The following is a 16,430-nucleotide window of genomic DNA, read 5'->3' on the forward strand; positions in this document are numbered from 1 at the left end:
GACCTCAAAAACAGGTTTATACGCAACAACAAACGCATACCGGGTGTGGCATTCAAAGCTGAGAGAGAGGAAATGTTCACACGTGGGGGACCTCTTTCACCATATTCTAGGGACGCCTCCTGAGACTGTTATTAAGGTTGATTGCGCCCATCGGGTCGGGAGAGTACGACCGGCAGGGGCTTCCCCGGCGGACATTTTAGTCTGTCTTCATTATGTCCCCATGAAGGAGGATATACTTCGTAAGGCTGGAGAGAAACACCCCTTTAGCTTCCGGGACCAGACACCTACACTGTTTCAGGACCTGACTGCGATTTCACTACGATGTTGTGAATTCAAGTCTGTCACGCAGCACCTACGAAACAAGGGAGTGGCCTACTCCAGGGGGAACCCTTTCCGCATCATTTTCCATTTAGAAGGCAGGCTCTACCAGCTGCACTGTCTGGCCGAGCCTTGCCAAATCCTCAGCATCTACCTTGAGCCGGAGGGACAGCCGCCAGCTTCCTTTCCCTCTCACATGAGATACCACAGAAATTGAGGGAGGAGCCGCTTGGTGAGGAAGCGAGTGACATGCCCAGACCCGGCATTGATAGCGGAGGGGCAGCAAGCGGTCCTCAGGTCTATCCCAGATGTCCTGGCCAAAACGGATAACCCGTAGGTTTCCGTTAGCGATGAGTCACTAAGATGCACGCAGACCAGGCGGTGTGGGGGACGGGATGGGATATTTGGCCACATTTTGGACCCCTTATCTCAATTTATAGACCTGGGAGACCGAAGTGTGACTCAGGACCTCATGTTTCTAATGTTTTATATTTTGATTTATACCTTGTTTGGGATTTTTGGATTGGGACTATATTCAGGTTCACCATGGTCACGTTTCACACCTCGCACAACACTTCTAAAAACCGGCCACTCGATGCTGGCCCACTTAACTGTAATGCACAGGCCTAAGCGAGTGCCATCTACCTTTTTCTCAAACATGATGCTAGAAACAACCCTTAAAATACTAATCCTGAATGTAAAAGGCCTCAATTCCCCGGTCAACCGTAAAGCAGTCTTAACCTACCTTGAGAACTCCGGGCGGACATATGCCTGCTCCAGGAAACACACTTTCTATCCAGGGATTGTCATCGGCTTTGTTCACAGGGGTTCCCACATTAATTCTTCTCTTCTGCACCGTTCAAGATGGCAGGAGGGGCCAACCTGGTGGCAAGCTCCTTTACAGGGACGGAGTTAAGGGGCAGACTGCTCACATTACATTAGGAGATAGGACTTTCATTGTGGGGTCGCTATATGCACCTAATGAAGGTCAGGAAACCTTCCTACACAAGGCACTAGCTGAGGCACTTTCCACAGTGGGCATGGAGGTTTTATTGGGGGGGGACCTTAATCTAGTTTTCAATACCTATCTAAGTCTATATGCAGACGATGTATTGCTCCCCTTGGATAAGTCTGTCTCCACAGGGCCAGCATTTCTGAAGGAACTGGAGGTGTTTGGACGGGCATCAGGCTTTCAAGTTAATGTACAGAATTGGCAAGCACTAGTCCTCTCGATACCCCATGAGTTGGCGACACACCTACAAGCACAATATCCCATTCAATGGCAATTCATTGCACTTCCCTATCTGGGGATTAAACTGTCACCCACCCTTCATAAGACCTCCTCAATAAATTATCAAACCCTTTACCGGCAGGTCAGGAATGAGATAACTAACTGGGGACACCATTAGATTTCCTGGTTGGGTCTAATTGCTGCTGTCAAAATTACTATACTACCCAAGATTCTCTATTTATTTCAAACATTGCCCCTTGCCCTTCCGAAAGCAATGTTTACCAAACTACAGACTGAAATCCTTCAATTTATCTGGATGGGAAACAAACCACTCATACAGAAAGAGCAGTGTCACCCAGGGATGGAGGCATGGGCTTTCCTGATTTCCACATGTACTTTAGGGCTGCGCAGTTACGGTATCCGGTGAAATGGTACCAACCCGAATCAGAGAAGCATTGGCTTTTCCAAGACAAGGCAGCAGCGGGTACTTCTCTGTGGAAGGTCCACTTCCTTAAGAAAAACCATAGACCAACAAACCTCTATCTCTCCCCTATCACCCCAGTGACCAATGATGCGTGGGACTATACAAACATTAAATGCGGTCTTACCTCTTTCCCCTCCCCACTGACGCCACTACTTGATAATCCAGACTTTACCCCGGTGCTTAACCCTGGGGCATTCCCGGAGTGCAGGCGCTCTGAGTGCTATCCTATGGGGCATATGATAGACAAGACTGGGGTGATTCCCTTCCAGCAGCTGAGTGGAGACTTCGCCTTCCCTAACTCTGAAAGGCTACACTATTTACAACTCGGCCACTGGTTATCACACCCCAGTAATAAACCCTCCATCCAGAGGCCCCTTACGGCATACGAGCACTGGCTGATTTCCCACACTTCAAGTAAACATCTCATCGATTAATGGTTTTCTGAGTCAGCGCCACAAGCATGCATACAAGGCCAGTCAGCGCAGGTGGGAGCAAGAACTGGGTCGGCAGCTGAGCAAGAAAGAATGGGGCGACATATATTTCTGGGCAAGACACACTGCAAGCAATACCCTCCTCACCAAAAATGTTGTCAAAATTACTACATGCTGGTACCTCACACCATCTAGACTGCATAAAATGTATCCAAATTGCAGTGATGGGTGCTGGGGTAGATGTGGAGCCCAGGGACCTTAGTGCACATACTGTGCAACTGCCCCCGGCTTAAGCCATATTGGACCCAAATCGTTGATGAGATCGACATCCACCTTGAGACAAAAATACCTAGATTCCCTTCCTACGTTTTGTTAGACCTCCCAAACCCCTTAACATATCCAGGCAGGGCAGACAGATAGGCCTGGCTCTAGGGGCAGCAACACAGAACATCTTAACTCACTGGGGCACGTCACAAATACCTACTCATGTAGGATGCCTCTATAGGTTATGAACCATCCTTGGCATGGAGAGAATCTCCTTGACACTCACAAAACAGGGTGAGTCCTTTGGGAGATTGTGGCGCCCCTATCTGTCTCTCCTTACGCAAGACTTTAGGGAATTGACATCCCTTAAATATCAGCGTCTTTTGCGCCTACCAGAAGCGAACTCAAGCACTTGAGTGACCACGACACTCCGGCTTGTGTACTATTCATTTTCAATCCTGAGAGCACACGTGAACCGAGTTTTGTGGGTGGGGAATAGAATTTTTTTGTGTAGGGTTGTTTTTCTCCCTTTTTCGCTCTCTTGCTCCTTTGCTTAATGCCATGTACTCAAGCCCTTGTGTTTAAACTGAGACACATGTAATGACATATATATTCTCTGTTCTTGGCATTTTTTTTCAATAAAAAAGATGTGAACCATAACTGGATAACTGGAATCTTCGTGGACCCCCCCAGGGTCACGGGGATCACCACCTCCCTGGGGCTACAGTACTAAAAAAATTGACGGGGCACGCGGAGCCCCCCCCCCCCTCCGGACCACCCACTCCCCAGGGGTTAATTTAATGTCATGGGGGGGCTCGCAGACCCCCCAGGTACCACCACCTCCCCAGGGTTTATTTGAAAGTAATGAGGGGGAGGCTCGTGGACCCCCAGGGCCCAGTGGATCACAACCTGCCTGGGGAACATTACTTTGAAAAAAGGGATGGGAGCCACGTGTCCCCCTTTCCAGGCCGTATACTGCCCCGGGGACCACCAACTCCCCTGGGCCAGCCAGTGAAAAGTAAAGGAGCAGGCCACGTGGGCCTCTTCGTGGAGCCATTTATGACCCTGGGGACTGCCACCCCCAAGAGTCGGCTTCTGCTATGTCCTGGGGTGCCATGCCAAAGCAAACACTCTGGTTCCAGTGGGCGGAGGCTATCAAAGTGCTCCCGCCTGCTGGAAGAGGAGGTTTCTTTTTTCTCCATTCCGGCAAACATGCACACAGGTAAAGAGATAAAACAGAATGCTCTTGAATGCAGGGTGCTGCTTTTGCATCAGCTCCCTCCGTGCAAGAGCAATGCCACTCCCGCAGGAGGCGGAGAGCCGTCTGGGACCACTGGGGCCTTGAGGCTACCACTGAGGTCCCGGGTGTGAAAGAGGCAGAATAAAGGTCAGCAACTGCAGAAAGAGGCAAGATAAAGGTGAGAAACTAGCAGAAATCGGCAGAATAAAGGTCAGAAATCAGCAGAAAGAGGCAAAATAGAGATGAGAAACGAGCAGAAAGAGGCAAAAACAAGGTGAAAATCGACCAGAAAGAGGCAAAATAGAGATTAGAAACGAGCAGAAAGAGACAGAATAATGATCAGAAACTAGCAGAAAGAGGCAAAATAGAGGTCAGAAACGAGCAGCAAGAGGCAATATAATGGTCAGCAACGAGAAGAAAGAGGCAAAATAGAGGATTGAAACTAGCAGAAAAAAGGAAAATAAAGATCAGAAACGAGCAGGAAGAGGCAGTATAGGGGTCAGAATTTAGCAGAAAGTTGGGATCGGCAACAAGCAGATAGAGGCAAAATAGAGGTCAGAAACATGCAGAAAGAGGCAGAATAAAGGGACGCAACGAGCAGAAAGAGACAAGATAAAGGAGAGAAACAAGCAGAAAGAGGCAGAATAAAGATCAGAAACGAGTAGAAATTGGCAAAAACAAGGTGAGAAATGACCAGAAAGGCAAAACAGAGATCAAATACGAGCAGAAAGAGGCAAAATAGAGGTTATAAACGAGTAGAAAGAGGCAATATGAAGGTCAGAGACGAGCAGAAAGAGGGAAAATAGAGGCCAAAAACGAGCAGAAAGAGGCAAAATAGAGGTTATAAACGAGCAGACAGAGGCAAAATGAAGGTCAGGAACGAGCAGATAGAGGCAAAAAAAGGTCTGCAATGAGCAGAAAGAGGCAAAATAGAGATTAGAAACGAGCAGAAAGAGGCAGAATAAAGCTCAGAAACAAGCAGAAAGTGGCAAAAACAAGGTGAGAAACGACTAGAAAGAGGCAAAATAGAGGCCAAACACAAGCAGAAAGTGGCAAAATAGAGGTAAGATATGGGCAGAAACAGGCAAAATTAAGGTAAGAAATGAGCAGAAAGAGGCAAAATAAAGGTTTGAAACTAGCAGCAGGAAGCAAAATAAAGATCAGGAATGAGAAAAAGGTAAAATATAGATGAGCAATGGGCAGAAAGAGGCAAAATAGAGAACAGAGAAGAGCAGAAAGAGGCAAAATAGAGGTTAGAAACGAGCAGAGAGAGGTCAAATAGAGGTCAGAAATGAGCAGAAGTGGCACAATAGTGGTCCGAAACTAGCAAGAAGAAGCAAAATAAAGGTCAGTAATTAGCAAGAAAGAGCTAAATAAAGGCCAGAAGTGAGCGGAAAAAGGCAGATAACAAGCAGAACCTGTTAAGGCACTCATGCACCCACTCACAGAACAATTGAGACAATCTCACAGACACTCATGCACCCACTCACAGATGAATTCAGACATGTACACCCACTCACAGACCCAGACACTCATGCACCTACATACAGAATCACTCATACTCTCTCACCCACTCACAGGCCAACTCAGACACTCATGCACTCACTCACAGGCCTACTCACTCATGCACTCACACACAGACCTACTGACACACTTATGGAGGTACTTACAAACCCACTCAGACATCCTCACACACTCTAACAGACCCACTGAGACACACATACACCCACCGAGACACTCACGCACCCACTCACAGACCCACTGACACACTCACTCACCCACTGAGACACTCATGCACTCACACACACACTCACTCTCAAATGTTACAGGTAGGATATAAGATTTAAAAAACGTGAAAATTCACAGAAAAAAAGGTTACAGGGATGGTATAGTTAGGAAATATAATTAAAAAACACCTTAGAAATTCACTGAAAAAACAAAGGTTACAGTGATGTTGTAGTTAGGCTCAGATTTCACTCATACAAAACCATAGAAATTCAGCAGTTATAGTTACCTGAGCTAACTATAATTTATGCCATCGCAATGCACTACTTATGACCTCACATATTATATTACTCATGACATGGTCAGTGACATCATCCACAAAACCACTCACACCCCATACAACTTCTCATACACCCACTCACTCACCCACACAATCACCCACATACCCATTCACAGACCCATAAAAATACTCCCACAACCACTCACTTATCAATAGAGCCACTCACACACCCGCACACTCATACAGCCACTCGTACATCCACTCACTCACCCATTCAGCGACTCATACAACTAGTCACTCTCCTAAACAGCTGCTACGGACACACTTATTCACCATTATAGCCTCTATCACACCCACTTACTCACCCACACAGCTTCTCAACACACCCATATAACCACTCACACACTCACTTACATACCAATTTACAAATCCATACAAACACTCATATATCTGCTCACCCACCCATACAGCCATTCATACAGACATTTATTCTCCAATACATCCACTCACACCAACTCACTTCACCAAACACCCACTCAAACCACTCACTCACCCTAACAGCCACTTACACACCTAGTCACTCACACACACACACACACACACACACACACGCATTCAGACAACCGCTCATTCACCCATACATCACTCACACACCTACTCCCCCACCCATACAGCCACTTGCCCCCAACACAGCTGCTCACACAGCCACTCAGACACTCACATAATTTATGTTACAATAGCATCACTCAGTAGTAGTACACCTAGGGTCAGATGTACGACCCTAAATTGCAATGCGTAAACAGGTTTGCAACCCTTTTGCGCATGCAAAATGTCCCAGGGCCAGGTACAATTCCTAAATAGCGAGTCACAATTTATTTGCGACTGCTATTTAGGAATTGTGAGACGCTATTAGGAAGGGGCATTCCCTTCCCTATAGCATCTGCAAACCAATGTATGAATGATTTGTGACCGCAATTGCGGTTACAAAACACTCGCAAATTACCACCCTCTTCAAGAGGGTGGTAATGCAGTCGTAATTTGGAAGGGGTGCCCAGGGGACCCCTTCCACTTTGTGACTGTCTCTAAAAATAGTTTTTTGGGTGCAGGCAGTGGTCCCAGGCACCACTACCTGCCCTTAAAAAATTTACAGAAAACCTTTTTTTTATGCATCCTGTTTCCCTTTAAGGATAACGGGTTGCATTTAAAAACAAACTGATTTATTTAAAAGCAGTAGCAGACATGGTCCTGGGAGGTCCTATCATTCCCAATGGGCTCGCAAACTGTGAGAGGCTCATTAATATTCATTAGCCTCGCAATTTGCGACTCCATTGGGAATCGCAAACAGTGTTAAACACACTGTTGTACATGCCAAATAGCGCCTCGCAAATTGCGAGGTGCAAATGAGTCTCAAATTGCGAGGCGCTATTTTGCAGGTTGTACATCTGGCCCTTAGTATACTAATTCAACTTTTATAGTAGCATAGTATATATGTTTACCACTCATTAACTCTTAGAAAATACATCCCCTGGCTGATGTAATCAGTGATATTTTAGATGTCATCAGGGAAGTCACTGACCATGTCATGATTGATGTAATATGTGAGGTCATAACCAGTGTATTGCGGGTGCGTAAGTTATATTTAGTTCAGGTAACTATAACTGCTGAATTTCTATGGTTTTGTACGAGTGAAGTCTGAGCCTAACTATAACATCCCTGTGACCTTTGTTTTTTTCAGTGAATTTCTAAGGTTTTTTTAATTCTATTTCCTAACTATAACGTCCCTATAATCTATGGTTTTTTTTGTGAATTTCTACGGCTTTTTAAGTTCTATTTCCTAACTATAACATCCCCGTAACCTTTGTGTTTTTTCAATGAATATAAATAGCTTGCCATAGAGAGAAAACATCACTACTACAATATGTGAAATATATAGAAGGACAAGCTGAGTAACCAGCAACATAGCACTAATATAAGATGGAGAGAGTGAGAAACATCACACGCCCCAGCAAAAAGAAAAGACCAACGGGGCAGTGAAGACAATGCAACTGCCTCTATAGTTCACCGAATGAGCCATGGCTCGACCCACTGAATCCGTGGCATCCATACCACATCCTAGTACAAATTTAGCTGCCTCTCGTCCATCCTGGAGTAGGCCACCGAATCCCACAACGAATGGGACAATCGCCCCAAAACACATACAGTATTTATTGATCGCAGTGCTGAACTGGCTGAGGAAAAGATGTTTCTCCTAGAAGTTTCCAACCTTCTGGACTCCCTGTCCGTTGGAGCTGTAGGAAGTACACTGGGGTCAGAGGAGGCCTTAGCGGCCTGCACCACAGAACTTTGTGGAGTTGGATGCTGGAAAAGACAGGCCAGGCCCCCTGGACAGGCTGGTCCACAGAAGCCCCATAGGCCAAAGCCCCTAATAAAATGTCATTCAAGGCCTCACTGTAGGGGAGCACAAGCTCCACCACCGTGTGGCCCTGATGAAACACTTCTATTATGGGGTCAGTGGTCACCTCCACAGAGGGGAGCTGCAAGTCCTGGACTGCAGCTGCCCTCTTCAGCACCTCAGCGAGGGAGAAACTCACCTCTGTAGCAAGGCTGGGAGGGTAAAGAAGGTCCAGAGCTGGCGAGGACTCAACCCCTAGCCTAACCCAGCTGTGTCAGTCAACTAGCCTCTGGAGAAGGCTAGATAGTGTTGTCCATGGTGTTCACAAACCTCCACTCCTCACCTTCACCTCCAAAAGAAAAAACAGCAAGGGCCGGTGTAGAAGGAGGAGGGAAGGTGTCCAAGCCGAATGGTACTACCTGAACTGCACCTTAAGCCATCCAACGTGGATGCAGTGTCGGAAAGAGTGATCAGCACAGCATTGAGCTGCGCCATCTGTGTCGGCCAACTGTGTCGGCTGACCGACAACCAGCGTTGCATGTGGGAGCCCAGAAGGGCTAGTGCATCGGAGCCGAGACGGATCCCACTACAGATCCATAGGCCTAATGGACGCCGTGGGCGAACCCACCGGTGAGCCTTCCGTGAGGACATCTAGCACTTCCTGGGGGCTTGTAGATGTACCAGAGGGAGGAGGAGGAGGTCCAGTCCTGCATCTGGCCCAGAGTCACACCAGCTTCAGGGAAATCAGGGAGGCTTGAAATAAACTCTTGCTCCGATACCGCAGCCAGAGGCTGTGAAAGGTCGTTGGAAACACGGGGCCTTTGTGGCGGAGCCCTGACATGTTGCCACTTTGACCGTTTGCGTTTGGACGTCTTACCCTGAAACGTGGAGGGCGTTGGAAGCCTATGGGAACGGCTTCTGGAGCGCCCTCACGAGCGCTCAGGGGAGTTTGAACATGGCCTATGTGTGGCTTCCGCCATTCATGCTGCCAGGATCTTCATGCGCAATTTCCACAATGCAATTGGGTGAAGGCAAAGACAGGAACCCGAATCTTCAGAGTTGTGGCGCTCCCCATGGCACCAAATACAAATAGTATGATGGTCTGTGACTGGCATCTGCCTTCCACAGGATGCCCAAGGTTTGAACCCCGAAGACATGGGAAAAAAGACTGTCGAAACAGGCTAAAAAACGGCCTGAGGAATCGCTTCAGAACCGCGTTGGAAGTGCGGAAAAGAAGAAGCTGACATAAGCACATCGGGGAGGGGACTTATGTGGACTCCGACTTTACTTCTGATGGACGGCATTGCTACTGAGTCACACAACACCCTCTACTGATGCGCAGAGGTACTGCTGAAATGTTTCCAGATCCAGTCTGGCACCTGGGAGAATTCAAAGGTAAGGAATCTGCGGCTAGATGTCTCTATCAGATTGGGCCTTCCTGACACTGAACTTTCCCGTTATGTTGAACACTTTGAGCCATATTACGAGGAACCTTGATATGAGCCTCCTATGATGCATGTGTCTTTAAAATGAATGAAAGATTTTCAGACCAGAGTGACCAATTAATATACAAGATTTCTACAAATGCAACTGGAATCTGCTTGCTCCGTGCCTTTGCCTTATATACAGCAACCATTGCACCTACCACATCAGCAGGTACCACTGCAACAACTGATTCAGCATATATCGCCCCCTCAGCCTTTAACGCCACCAAAGGTAGAAGCAGATACTGCAGAGGAAAATTACATTGAAAAATGGGAAATCCTTAAGGAAGCCTACCAAGAGTGGGACGACTACTTTGTGAATCTAACAGAGGAAATGGATTGGTCCCTTGTGATTTCCCCCCACATGACATTTTGAGTTGTCACTCTCATAGGACTAGCATCTAAAAGATTTGTCCTAAAGATCCAAGTTCAGCAAACCACGCTTTTCCTCCTTAATTGTAAACAACTGCTGACGAGAACTTCACACGCTCCACCTATAGTGGATCATATGTGGAGTTAGAATACGAAATAATAACCCAGAATGTATGCCATCATGCCTGATTAGTCATTCCAGGGCAGCTTTGGGCATTCAACAATCTGCTCAGTACTGCTCAGGTGATCCCTCTTCTCCAGGTAATGTACCTCCTGAAAGAGAAGGAAGACATCTGAGTTTCATGGGCAGCTAGATCCATATTGGCTGCTCATGCAATGGCAATCTTAGGGTGCCATGATCACAAAATGTGGAATGATATTGGCTATTACCTTGAGTATATTCCAGAAAGGAAGAGAGAGGAGTTTTTTTTTTATAAAGAACGAGAGTGAGCTTCCACAGCTGTCACTGTTGCATCAATGCATGTATGTAACATAGGATTTTGTCAGCTTGGCGGAGCTGTTGCACAATGCTGTCACGACTGGCTAAGGTGTACCACATTTCAACCTGAGGTGCAGAACCATATTCTAGACATGCACATTTGATGGCGAATTTTTGTTTGTCCGCCATGTTGATGATGCCCTTCAGTATTTGAAAGCAGAGATTGACACAGTCAGATCATTCTGTTCGATTCAAGCACGTAGGCAGCAATCTCTTCAGGCCTAAAGACCTCAGGCTACCAATCATTCAGAAATCCATACCGGAGATATTAGCCATATCAACCACAGTGACAACTAAAGTATTCCTGCTATAACAGACCTTGCTATCCTTCTCAAAAGATCAGAGAAGCTTCAGGATCACAATAGTCTGACTACGAAAGGCGGACGCTTCCCGGGCTTCAGGAATCAACACTGACCTTATCCTGACACTGACTACGGTTAACCCCACCCCTCCTTTGCTGGGGAACAACTGCGGCCTTTCTTCAAGAGTGGTCTTTAATCATGAAAGAACAAGTGTTTTCTGGCTATGGGCACACCTTGAAGTTCATACAAAAAAACCTGTAACCCCACCCATGTGGGAAGTGCATCAACACTTTCATCTCCTGTAGGCAGAAATTCTTTACATTATACAGAAAGGGCCCTAGAACCTATCCTCAAGGATCAACAGAACAAGGGGTGCCATTTGAGTTTATTTCTCATCAGGAAGAACTTAGTAGAATGGGGATCCATGTTGGATCAGAGGCCTCTGAACATATTCCTCAAGAAATGATTGTTTCGCTTAGTAACCCTTCGAGATACATAGACACCTAAGACTGTTGGACCACACTGGACCATGCAAGTACAATCCTAAAGAAGTGGTACTTGGCATTTCAGTTACCTTGCAGTTGTGTCTGGTTTGTGAACTAATTTGACAATGGTAACTGGGCAGGCTCAAAGATCAGAACACAAAGATAGAGCAACAGCAATAATAGAATATACGTCAATAAAATAAGTCACTCCCACACTCATTCGGTGAGCGGCAAACACTATGCAATATACTCTGACAATCACGCACAGAGGTTTGCTGGAAGGATGGAAGACACAGCACTCGTACTGAGGCCCACTTGCACTCCGACAGTGAGATAGCTGATACAGGTTAGGTGGTAGGTTGGACAATTTGCAACACCCCACAGTGAAAACCCACATCAAAGATAGCACTCATCTGTGTTAGGCAGGTGTTCACTAGTTCCAGAGCCGACTCTAGGGCGCTTCGACCGGTGCAACCGTACCAGGCGCTGACTTCGGGTGGATTGTCATGTCTGAAGTATGTTATGGTTTTAAAAGCACCTGCTGCCACATTCCTTGCCTGCGGCAATTTTCAGGCAACAATAGAAATGTCAAGATAACTCCAGTGTTTAATGTTCTTCTCATAGAGAGATCATTGGTTTCTCTAGTGGAAGTTTTGACTCATGATAAGGTAGTGCAGAGTGTTAATGTGCCTGCTGCAAAGAACATGTACCATGCAGATCACAAAGTGCATATAATGTAAATTGGTCAGTGGGTTACTGCTTTTGTCTGAGAGATCCTTTGTGACTTGCAGTTTATAATTTATAATCGTAATATAGAACATTGAGCTATTAACCGTCATCAAAGAGCTGCAAGCAAACTGCAAGGTATAGATTAGAGCATTATGACTTTTCCCCAGTCTTTTGTTATCCTAATGTTGGAAAAAGGAATCATTTGGATATCAATCAATTCTGATTATTAAAGAGAACCCCCAACCATGGTGTTCCTTTTTAAATTCTTAGTTTGTGCTTTTCCAGACCAACCACTCAAGCTATACTGCATATCAGTATGGATGACATGCGACTTCTACACCGTGTAGTCCTCTGTCATATGTAACATTTCTTATACACTGATTTACACATGTATGATTTGTTGTCTCTGTGTGATGTGATATAAAGTGGACTGACACCCTACACTGGTTCTACACTGGTTATGAGCGGCACTATAAAAAGAATTAAATGCATCTGAGAGAGAGTGGTTATGGAGACTTGAGGGGCACTGTTTAAGGGTGGTAGTGAGGGAATCCATGACAGAGATGGTCATTGGTGACACCAACAAACATTGTCTCACTGGGCGCCACCAACACTAAAGCTGGCCCTGATAAGATCCCCCACGAATAACACATCGACACTGATCCTAGCAAACAAAAAACAGATGGCATGGGCGACCCTATTTCAAGGTAATCCACACATCACAGAATTCTGTCTGCCTTCAGAGAGCTGTATGTTCCAAGAAGACAAGGAATTGGCAAGAGGTGCACTAAGCAAAAAAACAACTATGTCTGTGTATTGTGGTTTACTTTCTACTGGCAGATCAGAGGGCTGAGACTCAGGCACCTGTAAAATCCCTTTTGTATTAATCCTTGTGTGTATGAGGTGAAGCTACTAAGCTGTGGCATTTAGTACACTGGACACATTCCTGTGCTAGTCGCCCTTTCTGATCTGCCTCTTCTCTGTGCAGCCTTCGAGGCAACTCCATTGAAGTGACAGGAGCCAAGGCCATGGCCAACGCTCTGAAGATCAACACCAGCCTGAGGACTCTGAAGTAAGTAGCAAGTGGTGATCATTGGTTTAGTGAAATGTTAACAATAGTAAGGTGCTGGTAGCACAACCTATGCACACCACCCTATGAGACGGTCATTGAATAATCATTTTGACATTTCAATACTCTATTTAGAACATTTTAAGTTGGGTTGAGGCCCTCAGTTCTTTAACTTTTTGGCTGCTTCTATGTCTTGGTTGCATGCTGGGAGAAGCATCCTTTGGATGTGTTGATGTTTATATTAACAGCGCCATGGGGAACATGCATGCTCATTCTTTTCCTCTTCTTTCACCCTTATCGCCTCCTTTTCCTCCTCTCTTTCAATGTGCAACCATCATTTTCACCTTCCTGCAATTTTTTGATTTTGTCTTTCTGAATACTTCATTTATAAGGTGATTTAGATAATACCAGCCACCTGGTGTTACATTTGAATGAGTAAATGTGATTTATATGCTTACGCAGAAGTAGGGTGTCCTAGAGCTAGTATTGATCACTGGATTTGCATTTTTTTATGCCAGTAGTTTCATGTTTCAGGAATGGAAATTAGCTGCTCACTATTGTTTTGATGGTATCCAATGCTGTCACTTGTGAGCTTTATATACTGTCTTCACTGAAATCATTCACGTCAGGCAGTACACCACCTGACCAAGGTTCCGTGATTCTCTTCTCTTCGCTTTGCAACAGCCAATTACAAAGATATATTGCAAATTACACTTTTTGACTTCCTCACAGTATAAAACCGACTGACTATACAAATATTAAGGAGAAGCAGAGCAAACGAAAACAAGCACTCGCCTTTGGAACCTATTGCCTTTGTTAATTGCTTTGTGACTCTGTGCGGCATTAACAAAATAAAATATAAGAATGCGTAATGGCAGTTGCGTTATTCTACTGACACACGCATGCTCCAGTATCAGTGCTTAATTTGTGCCAGTGTTTTCCAATGCTCGGCACCAGCACTTATTTGTGAACACAGGCACATATTTATGAGAATTCACCACATGGTGGTGCTGTGTGTGTATTTTTAAGCAACTATTATCAGTGGAGCATTAAACTAATTAATATAGCTTTAAAAAAGTGATAAAACTTGAAATTAAACCTGAAGTTAAAAAGTGGTGTGGGTTGTGCCAGCTGCAGTGGACTAGTGAGTCATACCTTAGGCTCTGGCACTTAATTTATTTACAAATTAATTGCTGGGCCCAGAATGCATGTGCGCACCAGCGGAATAATGCGCACACCACTTACTTTCATTTGTTCTTTACCAATCCAAGATGGCAGATGCCACTTGGCTTGCTAAATATAAAGAATTAAGATTTGTTTAGCCTGAAAGCACCAATTTAAAAAAACAAAAAGGACCAGAGTGTTGGTGGTGTGGAGGGTAGCAAAAGCGTAGGGGGTGAAGAAAAGAGAAAAGCAGCACAAGGAGACTGGAATGGGAAAAGCACAGAGGGGGAAAACACCACAAAGTCAGACAAGCGACAGAGCGAGCATCAGGTTGCTTAGGGTGGAGGAAAGAAAAAAAGGATAAGTGAGCACAACATGGCCTAAGGAAAACACATGCACTCCTGAAGTTCTTCAGCAAAAAGAAACAGCATTACTGTGGGATGAAAATTATAAAGACGAGAGTGAACAGCACAGACCGGTAGGAAGGTGAGACGCATGTGAAGGAGATGGCTGGGAAATACACACACACTTTTGGAGTGCTTAACCTCTTCGACGTTCATGATGAGCTCAGCTCATCATGAGGCACTGTGAAGCTCTGCTCATGACGAGCTGAGCTCGTCATAACGGCCATGGAACGCCCACGGGGGGCTAATTCCCCTCCTGCGCTTGGCGTTCCATTGAGTGGGCGGAGTCATGACTAGCTCAGCTCATCATGAGCACACGGGGCCATGCACGGCCCCACTCCCCCCTCGCCGCGGGGAAATTAGCCCAGCGGCCAAGGAGTTAAGCTCATAGAAACAAATAGTGAGCAGTGGAACAACACGGTTAAAGAGGCTATGCTCCAGGGGAGGGACAAACTCAAGAGAGACATGGCAAGCTAACAAATAGGAAGCAAGCAAATGAAAGTGACAGTAAAGTCAACCGTGATAAGCATTGGGCGAGATTCACTCCTGGTATGCTGTCAAAAAGTCTTGGACAACCAGACAGTTTGTGCTCTTGTAGGCTCGACAGAAAAATTGCATTGTAACTTGAAATTGTGCAAAACACAAAAGAGAAGCACGTTAAAGTATCAAACCAAAAATAAGTAACGTTTTCAATATTGTAAGGCGGAAGTGTACCGTGTGTTTTGGTGCAATATATTTTCTATCCATATGCACTTTATGTACTATCAGACATCCATTTCTGGCTTTTCAACCTCTGTTACATTGTGGGCATTGAAGTTTTGCTTTTAACATTAGAGGTGTAAGCACAAAAATGCCAATGTCTTCAGGTGTTTTCATCTGTGTGCACGTGTGTGCCTCTGTGCAAGAACTAGGCAAAAGCCAAACTGATGGCTATCTCAGTGCAGTATTTGCTGAAGCCAACACATTCTCTGTCTCTCTATCCCACACACGAATGGTGTGCCTTCCTTTTAATCTGCCAGTCTTCCTATCACTCTTGCACCCAACGGTCCCCTTCATCTCACTTTACCTTACCATCCTCCTATTTGTCCATGCCTTTTAACTTTATACTACACTCTCATTGTGCACTCTTAGTTGACTGAGTACAATGTATTTCTTACCCTCTGTCAGTAGGCAGCACTCATCTATTTATCGGACTGCATCACTTTTTTTTCTCCCCCCATTTTACCTTTTAAACATCAGTTTTCTTTTCTTTGTCTGGCTCACAGTCTGCAGGAGAATGCCCTGGGAATGGATGGGGCGATCTGCATTGCCACTGCACTGACAGGAAACCATGGCCTTACCCACATCAAGTAAGTGTGAGAAAAGAGGACGAGACTTAAGTGCATGAGGGAGGAAAAGAAGAGGGAGACAGAATCAGCGAGTATAGGACCACATTCTGTGGAGGGACCAGAGCCCGTAGGAGGAGAGGACGGAGACATTAGAGTCTAGTTGATGGTGGTAGGCATCCTGGGACTACGTGGCAGTGAGTGGTGGGAGGTCAGGAATAAGTGAGAGAGA

General features: G+C 45.6%; 1 protein-coding gene across 6 annotated transcripts in view; it reads left to right on the forward strand.

Moving 5' to 3' along the window:
- Positions 1-16,430, forward strand: part of NLRC3 (NLR family CARD domain containing 3) — a 1,163,446-nt gene that overhangs the window by 1,071,145 nt on the left and 75,871 nt on the right. For 4 of the 6 annotated variants that reach the window (XM_078663141.1, XM_078663144.1, XM_078663142.1 and 1 more), the window contains 2 exons: positions 13,225-13,308; positions 16,139-16,222. The exons of the other annotated variants lie outside the window; for them this stretch is intronic. In XM_078663141.1, the coding sequence (XP_078519267.1) occupies positions 13,225-13,308; positions 16,139-16,222 (168 nt within the window). The remainder of the gene's footprint in view (positions 1-13,224; positions 13,309-16,138; positions 16,223-16,430) is intronic. 6 annotated transcript variants of the gene reach the window in all.

Source organism: Lissotriton helveticus, chromosome 10 (genome assembly GCF_964261635.1).
Source record: "Lissotriton helveticus chromosome 10, aLisHel1.1, whole genome shotgun sequence".
NCBI classification, from domain to species: domain Eukaryota; kingdom Metazoa; phylum Chordata; class Amphibia; order Caudata; family Salamandridae; genus Lissotriton; species Lissotriton helveticus.